The 17,785-nt window shown below is 41.7% G+C and overlaps 1 protein-coding gene across 1 annotated transcript; it reads left to right on the forward strand.

The window, feature by feature from the left end:
• Positions 1-993: 993 nt before the first annotated feature.
• Positions 994-15,654, forward strand: LOC124113614 (solute carrier family 49 member 4 homolog). The gene is made up of 11 exons (XM_046474061.2): positions 994-1,409; positions 4,751-4,841; positions 6,572-6,735; positions 7,185-7,248; positions 8,691-8,785; positions 9,070-9,199; positions 11,391-11,499; positions 12,947-13,014; positions 13,205-13,323; positions 13,660-13,842; positions 14,750-15,654. Exons 1-11 carry the CDS (start codon positions 1,061-1,063, stop codon positions 14,911-14,913), a joined length of 1,536 nt encoding a protein of 511 aa, XP_046330017.2. The 5' UTR covers positions 994-1,060; the 3' UTR covers positions 14,914-15,654.
• Positions 15,655-17,785: the final 2,131 nt, after the last annotated feature.

Below are 17,785 nucleotides of genomic sequence, written 5' to 3' on the forward strand. Positions count from 1 at the left end.
TCATTCCGATACCTCTGTGCTGGGGTGTTGTAATTTTTATTTGAATGATAACCAGTCTCGTCACGAGGATTGAGTCAGCAGGCAGGACTCAAGATAACTCAGATGAACTTTGGAGCCGAGACTGATGATATGACATTTACATGTCTGCCTATATTATGTTAATATGAAAACGTTCTCACTCATGTCAAATATTTAGTGAGTGAGTGAGTAAAACCTTACGACGCCTTTAGCAATATTCCAGCATTATCACGGTGGGGGACACCACAAATGGGCTTCACACATTGTACCCATGTCGGGAATCGAACCCGGGTCTTTGGCGTGACGAAAGAATGTTTTAACCACTAGGCTACCCGACCGCCCCCATATATTTAGCACATGTTAGAGATATTAAGATGTGAAAATATAAAACATTCTATTTTTACCATTCAGTGTTTTTATTTTTGTATCATAAGACTAGTCCACTTGGGGATAAGGAACTAGGCAGGGGATTAGCTTCCCGTTGGACCATTAACATGTTGGTTAGACTGTAGATTTTGAGTGAGTGAGTGAGTTGGGTTTAACGCCGCTTTTAACAGTATTCCAGTTATATCACGGCGTGTCAGCTTAGTGTGGGAGAAAGCCCGAAGTGATGCAGGTCTCAGATGTTTACCACTTCGGTGAAACCCACGAGCACGGATATGGTGCCGACAAACCTAGAAACATAATCGGGGCGAACCGGGATTCGAACCCACAATCATAGGTTTCTGGCGTGCCCAAGGGATGCAACTCTGCACAGCGAATCGCGGCACCTTAGACGACAGGGCCACCCGTGCCCCCTGTAGATTTTGACGTTTAGTTAGTTGTAAGGATACCTGTGGTTGTGAAGAAGGGAGCCCTGCACGCCTACCCGACCGGCCACACGTGTTCATTATCCAGCTGTGCGAGAGATATTGGATGACGATAGTGATAAGATAAGTTGTACGTGTACACTGAATAGCCTGGATAGCCCACAGCTGACACCAGTCGGGCCTCATGACAGGGTGGGAAAGGATGGTAATCACAACCAGTCCTGTGTAACAACATGAAGGACGAGGAGTGTGTTGATGACCGTCTACCTCCGTTAAGAGGAAACGGGACACGTACCGCACATAAAATCTCCAATGAATCCTCGAAGGTATCAGATGAAGAATCTCCTCTGTTGGATTCCACGAGGAACATTAAGTCCTACAAGCACCGGTGGTATGTTCTGGTGGTGTTTTCATTTGCTGCCCTTCTTCACACAGTGGTGTGGAACACTTTCGGACCTATCGCTCAGTCAGCTAAGGCAGTGTTCGGGTGGACGGATGCCAATATAGGCATGCTGAACAATTTGGCAAATATTGTGTACATTGTATTTATGTTTCCAATGGCCTGGTTGATGGATGTCAAAGGTAGGAATCTGTCCGTGATTTATCAGATGTAAGAAAACGTTATATATACAGTACACCCTTGTTAACTGGTCTGTATCCCACTATCACTGAATGCAGTGAATACGGATTAGAAATATGTATGAAAAAGATGTCAAAGATAGGACTGTGTCTATGATGTAACACGTGTGCTAAAACGCTCGTTGCGTTAAATATACAATACACGCTCATATTCGTTTGGGTCTATATCCCATTATGACTCTCTCTCTCTCTCTCTCTCTCTCTCTCTCTCTCTCTCTCTCTCCAAAATCCATTATTCATACGAAATCTCTAAACAGGTGCGAAGCATCATGGCACAAATCGTACAGTATGATGCACGTGTATGCGCGCAGGCCCACACGTGCACGCATGCCACGGACCACACATACAATTGAGCTTAGCAAACGTGTACAAATGCCCCAAAGACAGTATCCCGATGAAAAGACGCAGTAATAAGTTATTGGTACAATAGAGAGTGAGACGTCAATATCAAATGTTGAGTCAGATGTAACTCTGACCTTACACTTAGGCTTAGTCTCTGATCATATTAATTTTGATTGAAACAAACAACTCAATTGAAAAGAAGCACCAGTGAGGTGAACGATTCGCCTGAACCTGTGGACTTTCTAGACTTCCTTCATTTATAGCTATAGCATTACAGTATGTGTTGGGCGGAAGGTAAACATAAAATTAATAAATAATAATTGTTCAGCGACTGTGAGACAGTGTACACTGACCTATAATCGCATGGTTTGATGAGGTTAGTTTACACCTGTGATAGCGATGCAGATAACATAAGCTGGTGTTGCTGTGTAAGACGCCTCGCTTTGTCATTAGGAGCTAGTTGCAGATACCCAATACATGCACAGTTTTCAATCGGCTTAATTCAGAAAGGTTTGTAGGTCAGCGGGCAATATCATATAGTGTTACAATAGAGACAAGTCATAGGCGGCATTATAACGTGTGTATTATACATATGTGACGTCAGACGGTGGGTGCACGAGGAAAGACGTTAAACATTGTGCACCTCGACTTGCAGTTATGTCATACATGTACACAGCGGAACAAGCCGATTACCCTCGGAATGTTTTACAAATTGTAACGTCATCTTTATTGTCAACGCCCTTTAGCAGTTCAGTGTCCTTTCCTGCGCACACGCGTTCTTTAGTACGCATTGTTCTTTCTTTATTCGTAACATTTGACTATTATTGCGTTCTATTTGACTATACTGTTCTGTGTTTTCTTCACACAGAGAACGATACCACCAGATAATAGATTATACGTGATTGCTCTAATAAACAATATGTAATGAAATCGCTGAAAATATCATTATCAATGCTATCTGTACTAGATTTTGTTATTCCATATATATCAACAGTATGGGTAAGAGGCGACTAACGGGATCGGGTGGTCTGGCTCGCTGACTTGGTTCGTCAATGTCATCGATCCCAATTGGGTTGATCGATGCTTATGTTGTCAATCACTGGATTGTCGATTACTTACAGACCGCCGTCATATAGCTGGGATATTGCTGAGTGCGGCGTTAAACAACAAACAAACAAAATCAACAGTATGGAGAACGTTCATGAAGTCTGTATCACCTATTTTTGTTGATAAAATAGACATATATTACAGAAGAGAAGATTGGCGTAGTTCAGACACTGATTATCAGTTAATGAATACTGGGCACGGGCTCATCGCTATCGCATATCTGTCGCAGTAGCCAGTTGGGCAGGCTTGATGTTTGCACGTAGTCTACGATCCCGACCATTACCTTTGTGATGTGGAGTAGTGTCGTCTGCTATTGTAGGAGTCGTTTTGTGTTCGCCCGTTTCCATGTACTTACTTCGTTGATCGGTGTTTCCTGGTTAGTGTTGAAGCTTGACCTGGCGATAAGAGATGATGAGATTTCCGTTCTTATGGTACAGTAAACTACGGTTATAACGAACACGCTTATAACGAACTAACGAATATAACGAACTTTTTTTGGTCCCGACTATTGGCTGTAGTTATGCTGTATATATGCTTATAACGAACTACGGTTATAACGAACTAAAATTAGTAGTCCCCTTGAGTTCGTTATAACCGTACTTTACTGTAGTTGAATTTTCCCTGTTCCTTCAAGTCGTGTTGTGTGCTCCTCTGCAGTTTCATCAGGTCGTTTGCTATCCCTATGGCATTTTGTCTCAGACTGTTCCTGTTCCTAGCGCTCATACACAGTACATATTAACAATTATAGGGCGAGGTGTCTTGCTACTACTGGGTCGTACAAATCCTAAGCTATGTGCTGCAGCTAATGCCCGCGGCGTGATAGACCCCTCCTTTTCTGTAGCACAATTATTCAATTGACAGAAATCAGTTCTTCCTGTCTTTTTAAAGATACATCACTATCATTCCTAGGGCATGGGTTTAATTCAGTTATATGTAATATAATGTGGTCAATAATAATTACTGTTATTGCTACAGTGAAACATAATTCCATCTATTAAGTGTGCATGTCTTGCATCATGAAATACAATTTATCAAGTACACACAGAAATTGAAAATGTTACTTTCCATCAACAGAGTACTAATATGGAAAACAATTTCTTTATCGTTTGTAACGAGATTCCAGGGCAGGCGAGGCAGTTGTGTGACATATAGTAACCCTCTAGCAAGATTATCTAATTACTATTTAGCATATGGCATCATTATCCATAAACACGTATAAATTATTGTAGTCTAAAAACTATATTTGATTGCATTTTGATCATCAAATGAGCAGGGGTGATGAGGAATATACTTTATTCCAGATAACTTGGATTGTTACTATATATTTGAGTGTGTTTTCATAAACGCCATAGATATCAGGAAAATATGACTGTGGAATATACAGCCAGATTCGCAAAAAGGTATCACAAAATGTCCTGAGTACATATAGAAAGTGGGGCGGTCGGGCAGCCTAGTGGTTAAAGCGTTCGCTCGTCACGCCGAAGACCCTGGTTTGATTCCCGACATGGGCACAATATGTGAAGTCCATTTCTGGTGTCCCCCGCCGTGATATTGCTGGAATGTTGCTAAAAGCGGCGTAAAATCATACTCACTCACATATGGATAGTATTGAAAACAACCATTGTATACAAGTGAGGGGCTGTATGTTTTATTGTCCAAATATATAGTATGACACATTTATGTTTCTTCACCCCTCAAATATTTTATCACTGGATAAAGGTGAGCTCCTGTGCCTGTGGTTGTGAATATAGTAGAGATCTAAATATTTGTCATGTCGATTGGCTTCTGAATGTAACTGGGCTATAAGACGTATTTATCCTACTCTCTCGCTCCAGGACTGCGGATATCAATGCTGTTGTGCGCTGCGCTGATGGTGTTTCTCACGGCCATAAGATGCATCACGAGTGAAGCAGTACCAGCAACATGGTCAGTACCGCACCTGCTTTATTGAATGTGTCAATCCAGTGCATACCGTATGTGATGCTTTAAAATATTAATGTGACGCTCTAAAGATTTCGTTTACTTGAATCTGCACTAAATATATTATTTTCTACATATGAATTTCATGTTTCACTTGTATGTGAGCGTTATTCAGCCCTAAGAAATATGTATCTTAAACAGTATATCAAGTTTCAAACTGTAACATCTTTTACTGAAATTATTTCATAAGAAAATTTTGATGTTGTATATAACACATGCTTATATCTATATAAAGTCCAACGGCTAAGAGAAACTTAAATCGATTACTTCCTTGGCATGCGCAGTTCATGCAATCAACCATTGCCTGTATTACGGGCCTATGGCCTTCTTACTGAATAAACAGTCTGTCTGTCTGTCTGTCTGTCTATCTGTCTGCTACATATGTTGTTATTCTGGTGTAGAATGACGATCATAAAATCACGAGTAAACGGCAGTACCGGCAACACGGTCAGTAACGCTCAAGTATATTGAATGTAACAGCCCAGTGCAGTCATAAGATATATAATGATATGACAATCCAAAGTTCCATATACTTTAATCTCCCGAGCATATATGTGTTTTAATATAAGTGGCTATTCTTGTGTAGAAGTCTGAACATAACAAGCAACAATACCACTATAAGTCACGATACATATTTTATGGAATAGTTACAATTTGTTATTACTTCTCTGAAAGAACACTTTATTGCATTGAAAAAAGGTAACATTCCGATGGATAACAACACAGTATCCGTTTTGTTAAGAAATGTATTTGGTAGTGTCGTAGTTTTAACATAATACAAACATTCTGTAAATAAATATGCTTCATATGTTATTAAATAATTTACATTCAGATGTAGAGAATTATATTAATAGATACTGTTATTATTTTAACATAACACACCGCATAATATTACAAAAGCTTTCTGTTGATAAACGTAGCTGAGAACATAACTGCGCATGTACTGCACTGACCAATATTACTGAACAGATACGGGGGGCACGGGTGGCCCAGTCGTCTAAGGCGCCGCGATTCGCTGTGCAGAGTTGCGTCCCTTGGGCACGCCAGAAACCTATGATTGTGGGTTCGAATCCCGGTTCCCCCCGATTATGTTTCTAGGTTTGTCAGCACCATACCCGTGCTCGTGGTTTTCACCGAAGTGGTAAACGTCTGAGACCTGCATCACTTCGGGCTTTCCTCCCACATTAAGCTGACACGCCGCGATATAACTTACTGGAATACTGTTAAAAGCGGCGTAAAACCTAACTCACTCACTCACTACTGAACAGATACAAGCAGTCAACTCACATGGTCGCGTGTGAGGCAAGGTCAAGTAGTCTGACAAGTAGGACAGTTGCCATCACCACCAACAAGCTTTGACGCAGATAGATGCACCATGCGATATATATACTCAATTGGCTCTTCCGTTTCCAATTTGGACACAAGTCTATAAAATGGCTTCATTTTGTACTGCAATTTCATGCAACCTTCAACCTTTCCGTTGTTACAAGGTAGAATCCACAAAACGCATCACGGATCACAAGTTTCAGATTCACGTTTGTATATTTCCTCCATTTAATCAATATTTTCCATGTATTCAAACTTATATGTGAATGTTTTAATTTCATCGAACCGTATGACATTACCGTATGATATCATGAAAGCTCTTAAGCTCTGTTGTTTGATCTTATTCTCAGGTTGATAAACATTGCAGCTATGGTGAATGGTGTGGCTGGTACTGTGCCATTCGCCGGCCCCGCCCTCCTCTCTGCCACGTGGTTTCCCCCCAAACAGAGGGCTACTGCTACAGCCGTGTCATCTGTATTCACCTATCTTGGCCTCTCTGTCAGCTTCATCATTGGTGAGTTTGTTTGTTTGTTGTTTAACGCCGCAATCAGCGATATTCCAGCTGTATGACGGCGGTCTGTAAATAACCGAGTCTGGGCCAGACAATCCAGTGATTGGCATCATGAGCATCGATCCATGCAGTTGGGATACGATGACATGCATCAACCAAGTCAGTGAGTCCGTAGTTTGAGGCAAAACTGTATGAATGTCTGGGCTTGACAAAACTAGTTCAAAGTGGCGTTAAACCCAACACACACATACTGTAACCCGAATAGTTTCACCAACCAGCTTCAGTGACAGAGAGATTAATGATGTCATTTGATTGTGACGTCAAGGTAACCGATGGCGTCACAATGATCTGCAAAGCATTGCGGTGCAATTGCATTGAAGCGATATGTAAGAGACATTGCTTGATCTCACCCAAAACCGATTTGGTTGATAAATACGCTTTTTTACCTTCAGGGCCCCTCTTGGTGCCCCAACCAGAAGAACCATCCTTGAACATGACGGACATCCTACACATAAAGTAAGAAACGCATCCATTCCTCATTATTATGCAATGAACATGATTAACACACGATGACATGCAGATTCTAGCTGTCATTAATTACTGTAAACATGTCATGGACCTTCGTTCATTGTCCATATTCCAGAAATGGTGTTTCTTATTTTGTCCAACTGTTTGCACAGTATGGGCAACTTGACTACTACAGGTTATATTTTCACTGAGACACATTAAAATATCTCGCCTGGCAACCATCAAAAACATTTGCGTTGAGAACAGATGATTATTACATTCTGTTGGCTGTATATATCCAGCATATGCATGGTTACCATTCAAGGTAACGGTAAATAATTATATGTACGTTTGAAAACACACGACTGAGTTATGAATATCATCTTCTCTTTGTATTCTTCCAAATGCGACGTGTCGGTGCAGATGCTTCTACCGTTATCAGGCAACTGGGCAGAAAATGGTTAATAACTACGGTCACACATATGCACCGCGATTAACAGACACATGAGTCAATCGACATTAATACCAGCGCCTTAATGCCACTTAAAGAGGCATGTACCTGATCAGTTTCGTATGAGAAACATACAGAAACAGATCAGCAAGAAGGGGAGCACAAGTTGTGCCCATGGCGATGTCTGAATGTCTCACCCCCTAATTTTACCATTACTTATTGGTTTCTCAGTTAACTTCAGATGACATTTGCTTTCATTTTTGACAAATTGTCCGGATATTCTGGCGATAAATATGTAACTAGATCTTTGGTTACTACTCTTAGTAACACATGCCCCATGAATCAAGAACTAAAGTATTTTCTTACGTTTATCATGTGGGATAGTTTTGACATAATTAAACTCGGTTCTTTTCTGAAATTGTTACCAGCAAATCCAGGTTTTGAGAAACCACACGGTTTTAATTTCACTTGTCTCCAATACTTTCTGTGAATATAAAGAAAGTGCTTCCTTGATAGTATTAAGTATTCTGGCTACACCTTGAGACATGGATTTGGTGGTACATTTGCCGTATTCTCTCCCAAGAAAAGACAAATGATCTGTTTGGTATTTGTTTGTTTTTTCATCACAATCTTACTCTGCAAACGAAAAGCAAAAGGTGCTTAACGAAGGTGTCATTATTTTATTCAGAAAATACAGTACTGAATACATATTCAAGAAGGAGTTTCCAAATAAATAAATAAATAAATAAATAAATAAATAAATAAATAACAACCACCAAGAGAGCAATTCAGGATTAAGTTTATGCTATATAATCCATATTACCCATTAGTACACTAACTTAAACGTAAAAAGCAAATTAATAAATTCTTTTACAACGTTATGTATCGGATGTTAATGGTTTCAACCCTTCCCCGTGTATTAAGGGACTGTGGTTATGTTTCAATTAAAAAACATTGCTATACCTGCTATATGATAAAAGTGACATGTCCGTTGTTGCAGTTCGTCAAGTGAGATGAACTCCACTGCGTTCTGTCTGACACCAGCCGCTAACCTGTCCGAGGTGAGAAGCGGCATCATGAGACTCATGTATATAGGTGATCAACGTTTTCTGCATCCACTGAATCAAACCGTTTAGAAATACCATTTTAAGCATAAACCGTATTTACTTCTTTTTCTCTCTCGTTATATGTGCGTTTTTTTGTGAAGCCAATTCTTGCTGTATTTTACAATTATTACGTGGTTATTACTGAAATGTCGCATAGAACAGTTCTATTCTTACGTCAATAACTTCTAAAATGAATGTATGTGCGCAATGTTCAATGCTTCTAATGACGATATTATCTCTCTGTGTTCCACGTGTTAACTGTGCTGTATTCAGAATGTGCGGCTTGTGTGCTGCTGCTGTTCCTGGTGGTGGTGTACTTCCCCGCCAAGCCCCCCTCTCCCCCCAGTCTCACAGCGTCCATGGCGAGGACAAGCTACCTGCAGGGTCTCAAAAGACTATTCACGTAAGATGGTAGTGTTCATCTCTGAAAGTACTACTCATATTCCGAACCTATCCTGTCAGTAATCTGACTGGGGTAACCGTGGCCGCTGGCGGCTATGGATCGACGGACTAGGGTATGCCGATTTGCTCTGTTGTATTTACAACACATGTATACTTAAACGATCGGCAGCAAATCATACATCATCAGAAATGTACTTGGCATTCCGGATTGAACAAGGATTACCAAGGAAGAGAGTTTGTGGATGTGGCAGAGTATATTGGTGGACTTTTCTAAAGGACACATCTGTTGTCCCCAGGACTGACATACAGAACAGCTGATAACAAACAATCATGAAATCAGGGCGTATCAGCGTCATGTGAGAGGAAAACTCGACGTAATACAATTCTTAAACTTTTATCACTGATGAAACCCTCAAGCAAGGACATGATGCTGACAAACCACGTAAAACAATCTGAAACGAATCGCAGGTTGATTGTTGATTTCCAGTACAGATGGAATGAGGTTGGGGTGGTTGCCGTCACAATCCTGGTTGTCTGCAGACGTAAGCGAAGGGAAGAGGAGGACCAACGCCGCGATCACGTTCAACGCACGGTTTAAGTGAGGACCTGGCTTCTATGTGGTGTTGTGTGGTGTGCTAATACCTAGGGAGTCACCATCATCATCCTGCTCCTCGACCTCCTCGTGTTCCGGGGGCACGAAAGGCCTGTTGTCTGAGGCGACGCATTTCACTGTACAAAGTAACGTTCCTTTGGTACGCCAGAAACCTATGATCTGTTCGAATCCCAGTTCACCCCGATTATGTTTCCATGTTTGTCAGCATGATACCATCGTGGGTTTCATCCAAGTGGTACATGCATCACTTCGGACTTTCCTCCCACATTAAGCTGACACGCCGTGATATAACTGGAATACTGTTAAAAGCTGCCTTAATATCGAATTCCTCCTTGTCCCTACCCTTCCCCCTGAAACTCGTTCTGAAGGACTGTGGCTGGTCCTCGGCCTGGTCGTCGTCTTGGCTCTGTGTGGGTTGGGTTGTGGGTGATCTCTCCAGACTGGGACAGAGGGGTGGGGCGGGTCCTCGGCCTGGTCCTGGCTATGTGTGGGTAACGGTGACCTCTCCCTTTCCTGGGACTCCTCTCCTCATCCGCTGTGTTGTCCCCAGCCTACTTCCAGTCTTCCTTCGAGGTGGCTTACTGATATTTAAACACCGAAATTCTGAAACTTGCTGCTAATAACTAATATTCAACTCTGGAAACGCATTGGTTTCTTCAGAAACTCGCTGTGAGCTGGCGAGGGACGCGACCCGTATTTATACTCGTGATGATCCTGCGTCCCCCGCGCGTCCCCATGTGAACATATCGTCGCGCATTTGCGATAACCTCGTATTCAACACGTGATTATCGTAGTTAGCTCGTGGTACATCGTAGCTGACTGGTACTATGCACGTGTCTGACTCGTATAAACATCGTATCATACGTAACTTGCTCTTCTCCGTGAAAACTAAACGTGTTGTGCTCGTATAATCGTGGGGCGGTCGGGTAGCCTTGTGGTTAAAGCGTTCGCTCGTCATGGGTTCGCAGACCCGGGTTCGATCCCCGATGTGGGTACAATGTGTGAAGCCCATTTCTGGTGTCCCCCGCCGTGATATTGCTGGAATACTGCTAAAAGCGGCGTAAAATCATACTCACTCACTCATTCACTCACTCACTTACCCGTATTATCGTACCCACATCCTGTCTGTCGTGAAGACCTCGTGTTCACGTCGGGTCACAAATACCACATGAGGTCATTACGAGTGCAGTACGATAACAACGACCTAACAACGAACAATACCGGGCACACCATGAGTTTAGCACGTACAGGACTCGATGTAACACGAGTATTCGAGATATTTTAAACACGTATAGTGTACGATCTATCACGAATTATCACGAGCAGATAAGGAGCAAAGTACGAGGATATCACGCGCTAATCACGATTTATAACAATATTTCACACGAGCTTAACATCGAGATATATCGCGGCCAACATCGCGAATGTGGGCGGGCAGCCTTATTCTGCACACTCCAGTAAAATGCAGCTCCTTGAGACCGATAAATGGGTGAGGGGCTGCAGTAATCGCGATAAGATCACAGACGGACTTATCAAATTGTCATTATTATTTTCAAGCTTGTTATTTTTCTTTGAGCAGACATAAACGCTTCTTGGTGATCCTGGTGGCCTTCAGTGTCCCGACGGGAGTGTTTGGCGTGTTTGGGGCTGTACTGGATGTCGTGCTGGACGGTGTCGGAATAACGCAGGTAATAATAAGGATGATGCTAATAATAATAGATATTCAGTTGTGCATCATCTCCACCCACGACCCACGTTATGCACATAACGCTGTAAAGGCAATTACTGTGTTGCCCTTGGAATTGAACTTTGTCTTGGGCTCAGTGAGTCGGTCGTGCTGCTCTCTTCGAAGGCTTCTTGTTTATATAGAGGTACATTCTATGGGAAAATTATCTTCAGATAGCCAGCATCATATTGTTGCATCATGTTAATTTAGCATCCTTGTAAATTAGTCTACACCCGGTAGTTACAGTTCGCTCCTAGATGAGCTTATCCAACAATGGAGCAATAGTATAAAACAATATATTTTCTTTTTTCAAAATATAAACTACGGATGGTTCAGCAGACAATTGCTTATATCAATCGTACAGAACTCAATATTAAACAGATGCTTCACATGTATTAGGATTATTTTGATAACAGGGAATATGGTTTATCGAACAACAAGCTTTACGGTAAACCATATGACGTCGTGAGATGTCAGGTGATGTCAGGTGATGACAGGTGCAACATGTGTCATGACATATATTCATTTTGTGTCCTATGATAACAAACATAATTTTATCTGAATTGTATTATGTATTCGGGTTTGTGTCAACTCCAACCTATCATATCGATGTACTTTCAACCTCCTTGTCAATCCGTTGTTAGTATATAATAACTGGGTTCATTTGGGATGGTGTTATTGACAAACACTGAATTTTTAGCTATTATTTATTTCAATATGCACCACTCACGAACAACTGAAATGTTAATTCTAATGTGAAGGGAATTTGTGGTAGCCGAGTGCTCGCTTATCACGGCGAAGCCCTTGGTTCAGTGATCCACAACGAAACAATGTGCCAATTGATATTCTCCCGCCTTATGATTGCTGGAATATTACTAAAAGCGGCGTAAAAGTACTCATTCGCTCCCTGTATAACTGTCGAACAATTGAAATGTTTCTTCAGCGTGTTGGATTTGCGTAGTCTTGTATGATGTGCAACTTCATGAAGATACTCAAGTGCTAAACCAACTGTGTTGGAAATGTAGACCGCCTCCGTGATTTAGTGGTAGATCGTCCGCCCGGATAGCGGAAGGTCCGGGGTTCGATCTCCGGCCGCGTCATACCAAAAGACGTTAAAAGATGGTACCATATTTTGGCGCTCGGCCATAAGGGTCTAAAACAAGGACTGGTGGGCTCGGAGTCAGTATACTGTGTCTGAGTGGGGTATTCATGTTCAAACTGCGGCATGGTATCTCAGTGAGCTAGCACTATAAATTGGCATCAGTCCGGACTAGTACAAGCAGCCATACAAACACACACACGTACATGCACGTCACTATATAAGTGCAATAATCTTGGACGCGACGTAAAACCCAATTTCACCTCACCTCACCTGTTGGAAATGTGAAATTGAAACTGTTTTCTTTCAGTACCATGCCGGATGGATGGGCTTTTATAGCACGGCTGGCGGTTGTGTTGCAGCACTACTGATGTCCAGGTATGTACATGCATGTTAGGATGGAATCGGAGACAGAATATACGACAAAACTTACCTCGACCATTCAACTTAGGCACATTATGCTTTGTACTTGACACATTTGACTGTGAGGAAGCGTCAGGTATAGTATTAGGTATATGATGTTCACAGTCAATTACCCATTGTTGAATACTGTGTCCTTTACTTTAAGGATTGCTGATCTGTTTCTCCGTCGCATGAAGAGAATACTCTTGTTCCTATTCGTCGTAGCAACAGGCGCAACTGTCTGGTTTGTCCTGCTGCGTCTGTCCTTCATCCCCTTCAGTATTGGTAAGTAATTCTGTGTATAGTGTATGTTAATAAGCGAATATGTCTTGATGAATGTACAGTAAACTACGGTTATAACGAACTCAAAGGGACCACTAAGTTTAGTTCGTTATAACCGTAGTTCGTTATAAGCATATATACAGCATAACGACAGCAAATAGTCGGGACAAAAAAATAGGTTCGTTATATCCGACAGTTCGTTCAGCGTGTTCGTTATAAACGTAGTTTACTGTATTCGCTATTTTGTCAACATGCATACAAGGAAGTGCCTGTTGAACAAGTGGAATCAATGTCAGTGCGTGACATGGTCTGCCTGTATCTCATGTTCTTCTCTTTCATTGTCGCTGTACCTGTCCTGCATCATGATGGGGGTCTTCATCAACGGTTCTGTTCCGCTGTTTTACGAGCTGGGATGTGAGGCGTCCTATCCTGTCGCCGAGGGAGTGACGGCCGGTGTTCTCACCATCGCCAACAACCTGACTGGTGTCTTCTTCCTGTCTGTGCTGCAGATCCCGAGAATAGGTACACCCCCTTTATTACGCTAGGTCACAAATGGTGTCATTTGGGGGTCTGTAAGTTGCGTTTAACGCCGCATTGAACGTCATATCACGGTGTGTCTGCTTCATGTGGGGGAAAGCCCAAATTAGCGTAGTAGCCGACGTTTTTCACTTTAATGAAACACTGACAGACCACATGTTTTAATCCTGTTCAATCATTGATTCGAACCCGTATCCTGGCACGGCTAACATACCATTGAACCACCCGTATCCCAATGGACATGGATATTAGAGTTAATATGTTTGAATCCAAAGTTTTATTTACGTTTATGATGGAGAGACAATTTATAAGCGTTATTAAAACACATGCTTTAATGTGTATAATTATATTATTTTCTGCATCTAATGCAAAGTAACCCATATTATGAAATATTTCCTATGTAGATATGTGATAAAAGTGCTTAACGAGAATTATACAAAAAAAACCATCTAAATTTACGTCACAAAAGTAAATTTGTCAATGAGAGTCAGCCACTGAACAAAACAACCAAGTATCATTTTTTCATGTATATGTAAGTGAAACTATATATGTGTCTCAAGTTCCCCTTAAGAATAAACTTTAAATTGATATATTTTACATCACAAACTGTTTTGACGTTAAAGTATTCAATCTTAATGGTTTAGAATGCATCCAAGTATGTGACTGTGTAAATATGATATATTTCACATCAAAAACTGTTTTGACGTTAAAGTATTCAATCTGAATTGTTTAGAATGCATCCAAGTATGTGACTGTGTAAATATTATATATTTTACGTCAAAAACTGTTTTGACGTTAAAGTATTCAATCTTAATAGTTTAGAATGCATCCAAGTATGTGACTGTGTAATCAACCACAAACAATTCATTCGAAGTCCCCGTATCTCTTGCAGGTGTTCTGTGGATGAACTGGTGCATACTTGGCTCTGTAGCAGCTACCGTACCCCTACTTCTGTTGTTCACAGAGAATTACACCCGGACTGACATCGACACACAGAAGATCATTGCTTCAGAGCCCGATAATGATGCTGTGTCGAATCCATCAATACAAAAATGAAAGCTAGTTGATAAGAAAACATCACAAACGCTGACACCGTATATTTTGTATCAAAATACTCCTTTGAAAGGCAGATGATTAGTGAATCGGTGCCTAATCCAAATGTAGAACTTGGTACAAGTATTACTGCACATGGGTATAAGGAGTTTATCTTTACTCATTAATGAATCCAGGCCTGAAGGAATATCTTGAGATGCTTTTGTTTGATGCGACGTCATTTGCTTCTTACGTTACATCTGACCCTGTTCGCACTTCGAGTTACGTAACTGAGAGTCCAATGATGGTCACAATATAGATCAAACCGTCAGACACAGATGTGTTATCAAAAATATGTATCGTGAAGACATAAGGCTGAATTCGATACACGAGTCAGTTGTGGGCTATATGTGATTTTTGTGATTTGCTGCGGGTGGTTATGTTCGCCCCTCATCCTTCGATGTGATGGTGTCCAAGATATGTGCAATACTCATCGAGTTAAAACTTTCCATCTGCTCTTCCGGAAAGCTGTTGTGCTTACGTTTACTAATATCATAAGATCGCGTGAAGGTGTTAATGATCACGGTTTGGATTGAATGTCTCTTCAAACAGTTTCCAGTCCTCCCACAGTTTGTCAGCTGGCTGTGGAAGGATTCAAAGTCTCTCCATCCCTACAGTTGGTTTGCAAGGTGCACATTCTCTGATTAACAAATACATATCATGTGAAATGTACTGTTGACTTGTCAATAAAACAATATATAACAACTCCAAATGCAAAAAGAGACACACTAATGTACTCTGGTGAGGGAAGCGAGTGAGTGAGTGAGTTGGGTTTTACGCCGCTTTTAAAAGTATTCCAGTTATATCACGGCGTGTCAGCTTAATGTGGGAGGAAAATCCGAAGTGATGCAGGTCTCAGACGTTAACCACTTCGGTGAAACCCACGAGCACGGGTATGGTGCTGACAAACCTAGAAACATAATCGGGGCGAACCGGGATTTGAACCCACAATCATAGGTTTCTGGCGTGCCCGAGGGACGCAACTCTGCACAGCGAATCGCGGCGCCTTAGACGACTGGGTCACCCGTGCCCCGGTCAAGGGAAAGAGCCTGAATCCCATTCTTGTACCATACGAGTTTTCTAAACAAATAGAGCTGTTTGAACATCCCTGACTGACGTGGTACACATCACCAGCATATAACGTCGCATGACATGGAACTGCTTCATCATTCATTGGTGCCTAAAGCCAAATAGTTCCCCTGATACCGTCAGGCTGTGAATGAGAATAAAAAATGAGAACGTATTAGCTGTTCCTGTCCAAACGTTACTGCGAAAAGCGAAACTGTAAAACGTAACACTAACCAACATAAAAGAATATTAAAGAATTTTAAGAAATTCTAGTATTGTATACCGAACATTCATGGAAAACAAACTCCAAATTCTGTCAAAACAGACAATTGATCATGTGTTGTGTCATCTTTCAAATATGGTAGAACCCGTGAAGAGCCGGGTTAGAACAGGTCTTCAGCAACCCATGCTTGCCGCAAAAGGCGACTATGCTTGTCGTAAAAGGCGACTAACGGGATCGGGTGGTCAGGCTCACTGACTTGGTTGATGCATGTCACCGATCCCAATTGCGTGGATCGATGCTCATGATATCAATCACTGGATTGTCTGGATCATTTACAGACCGCCGTCATATAGCTGGAATATTGCTGCGTGCGGCGTTAAACAACAAACCAACCGGCCAATCAAATATGGTAGTGATGGTTCTGAATCAGATTAGACTTTCAATGACAGCTGGCTTGAAGAACAGATACTCGAATATTGTGGGACCGCTTCCATCAGCTCAATTCTACTGTTCCCTGCCGTGGTATTACTGCAAGCTCCGACGTTCACACAGTTGGCCCCCACTCTATGAAGGTTCATACTCCAGTGAACTCACACAAAGTCAATTCTTAAATAAATAATTGAATCTAGTTAGTATGTGATACTGTTTCATCACATGTGAACCATGTGGATCATTGCCCATGCTCCCAACCACTGGTCAGACTCAACCATGTACAGGCAGCTGTAATCTTACTGTCTGATGAGTTAACAAAAACATCGGTGTTCTCATTCATCCCTATTTACACACAAGAAACAACGTAAACATGGAAACGAAAGAATGAAAAACATTGTCATGTGTCCTATTCCTAGCTCCCGTTTCACAACCATGCGTTTGTTAATCACTATTTAAACCTTTGGTCCATATACAAAATGTAAACGTCAGCACGTGCTTCCAATTTGAACTGCCAACTCCACGAAGCTGTCTTCTGTATTGAGCATAATTTGTCCAGTTCAAGGAGTTTCTTGATGCTGCTCATTCCATAGCATCTGCCCTACCTTAAATCTGAGCATATCACAGTTCCTCTGCTTTCAGAGTAAAATCTCTCTGAAACAGTTTTGATTTCACTATACTACAATGGTGAGTGAGTGACTGTGTTGGGTTTATCGCCGCTTTGAACAGTATTTCATTTATATCACGGCATGTGAGAGGAAAGCCCGCGGTGTTGCAGGTTTCAGACGTTCAAGACTTTGGTGTAACCCTCGATTACGGGTATGGTGCTGACAAACCTAGAAAAATAATCGGGGCGAACCGGGAATCGTACCAACAAGGATAGATTTCTGGCGTGCCCAAGGCATTCAACTCTGCACAGCGAATTGCAGCGCCTAACACAACTGGGTCACCCATGCCACCCCCCCCCCCCCCCCCCCCCCCCCCCCCACACACACTATTCTATAATAACTTAAACTGTATACTGTTATATCTTACATTTAACAGTTTCTGACCATTGCCAATCAACGTTTTATCCCTTTTACCCATTTATACATCTATGTACATCTACTATATATT

The sequence above is a fragment of the Haliotis rufescens genome, unplaced genomic scaffold (genome assembly GCF_023055435.1).
Source record: "Haliotis rufescens isolate VD_foot unplaced genomic scaffold, xgHalRufe1.0.p SCAF_4, whole genome shotgun sequence".
In the NCBI taxonomy this organism is placed as follows: domain Eukaryota; kingdom Metazoa; phylum Mollusca; class Gastropoda; order Lepetellida; family Haliotidae; genus Haliotis; species Haliotis rufescens.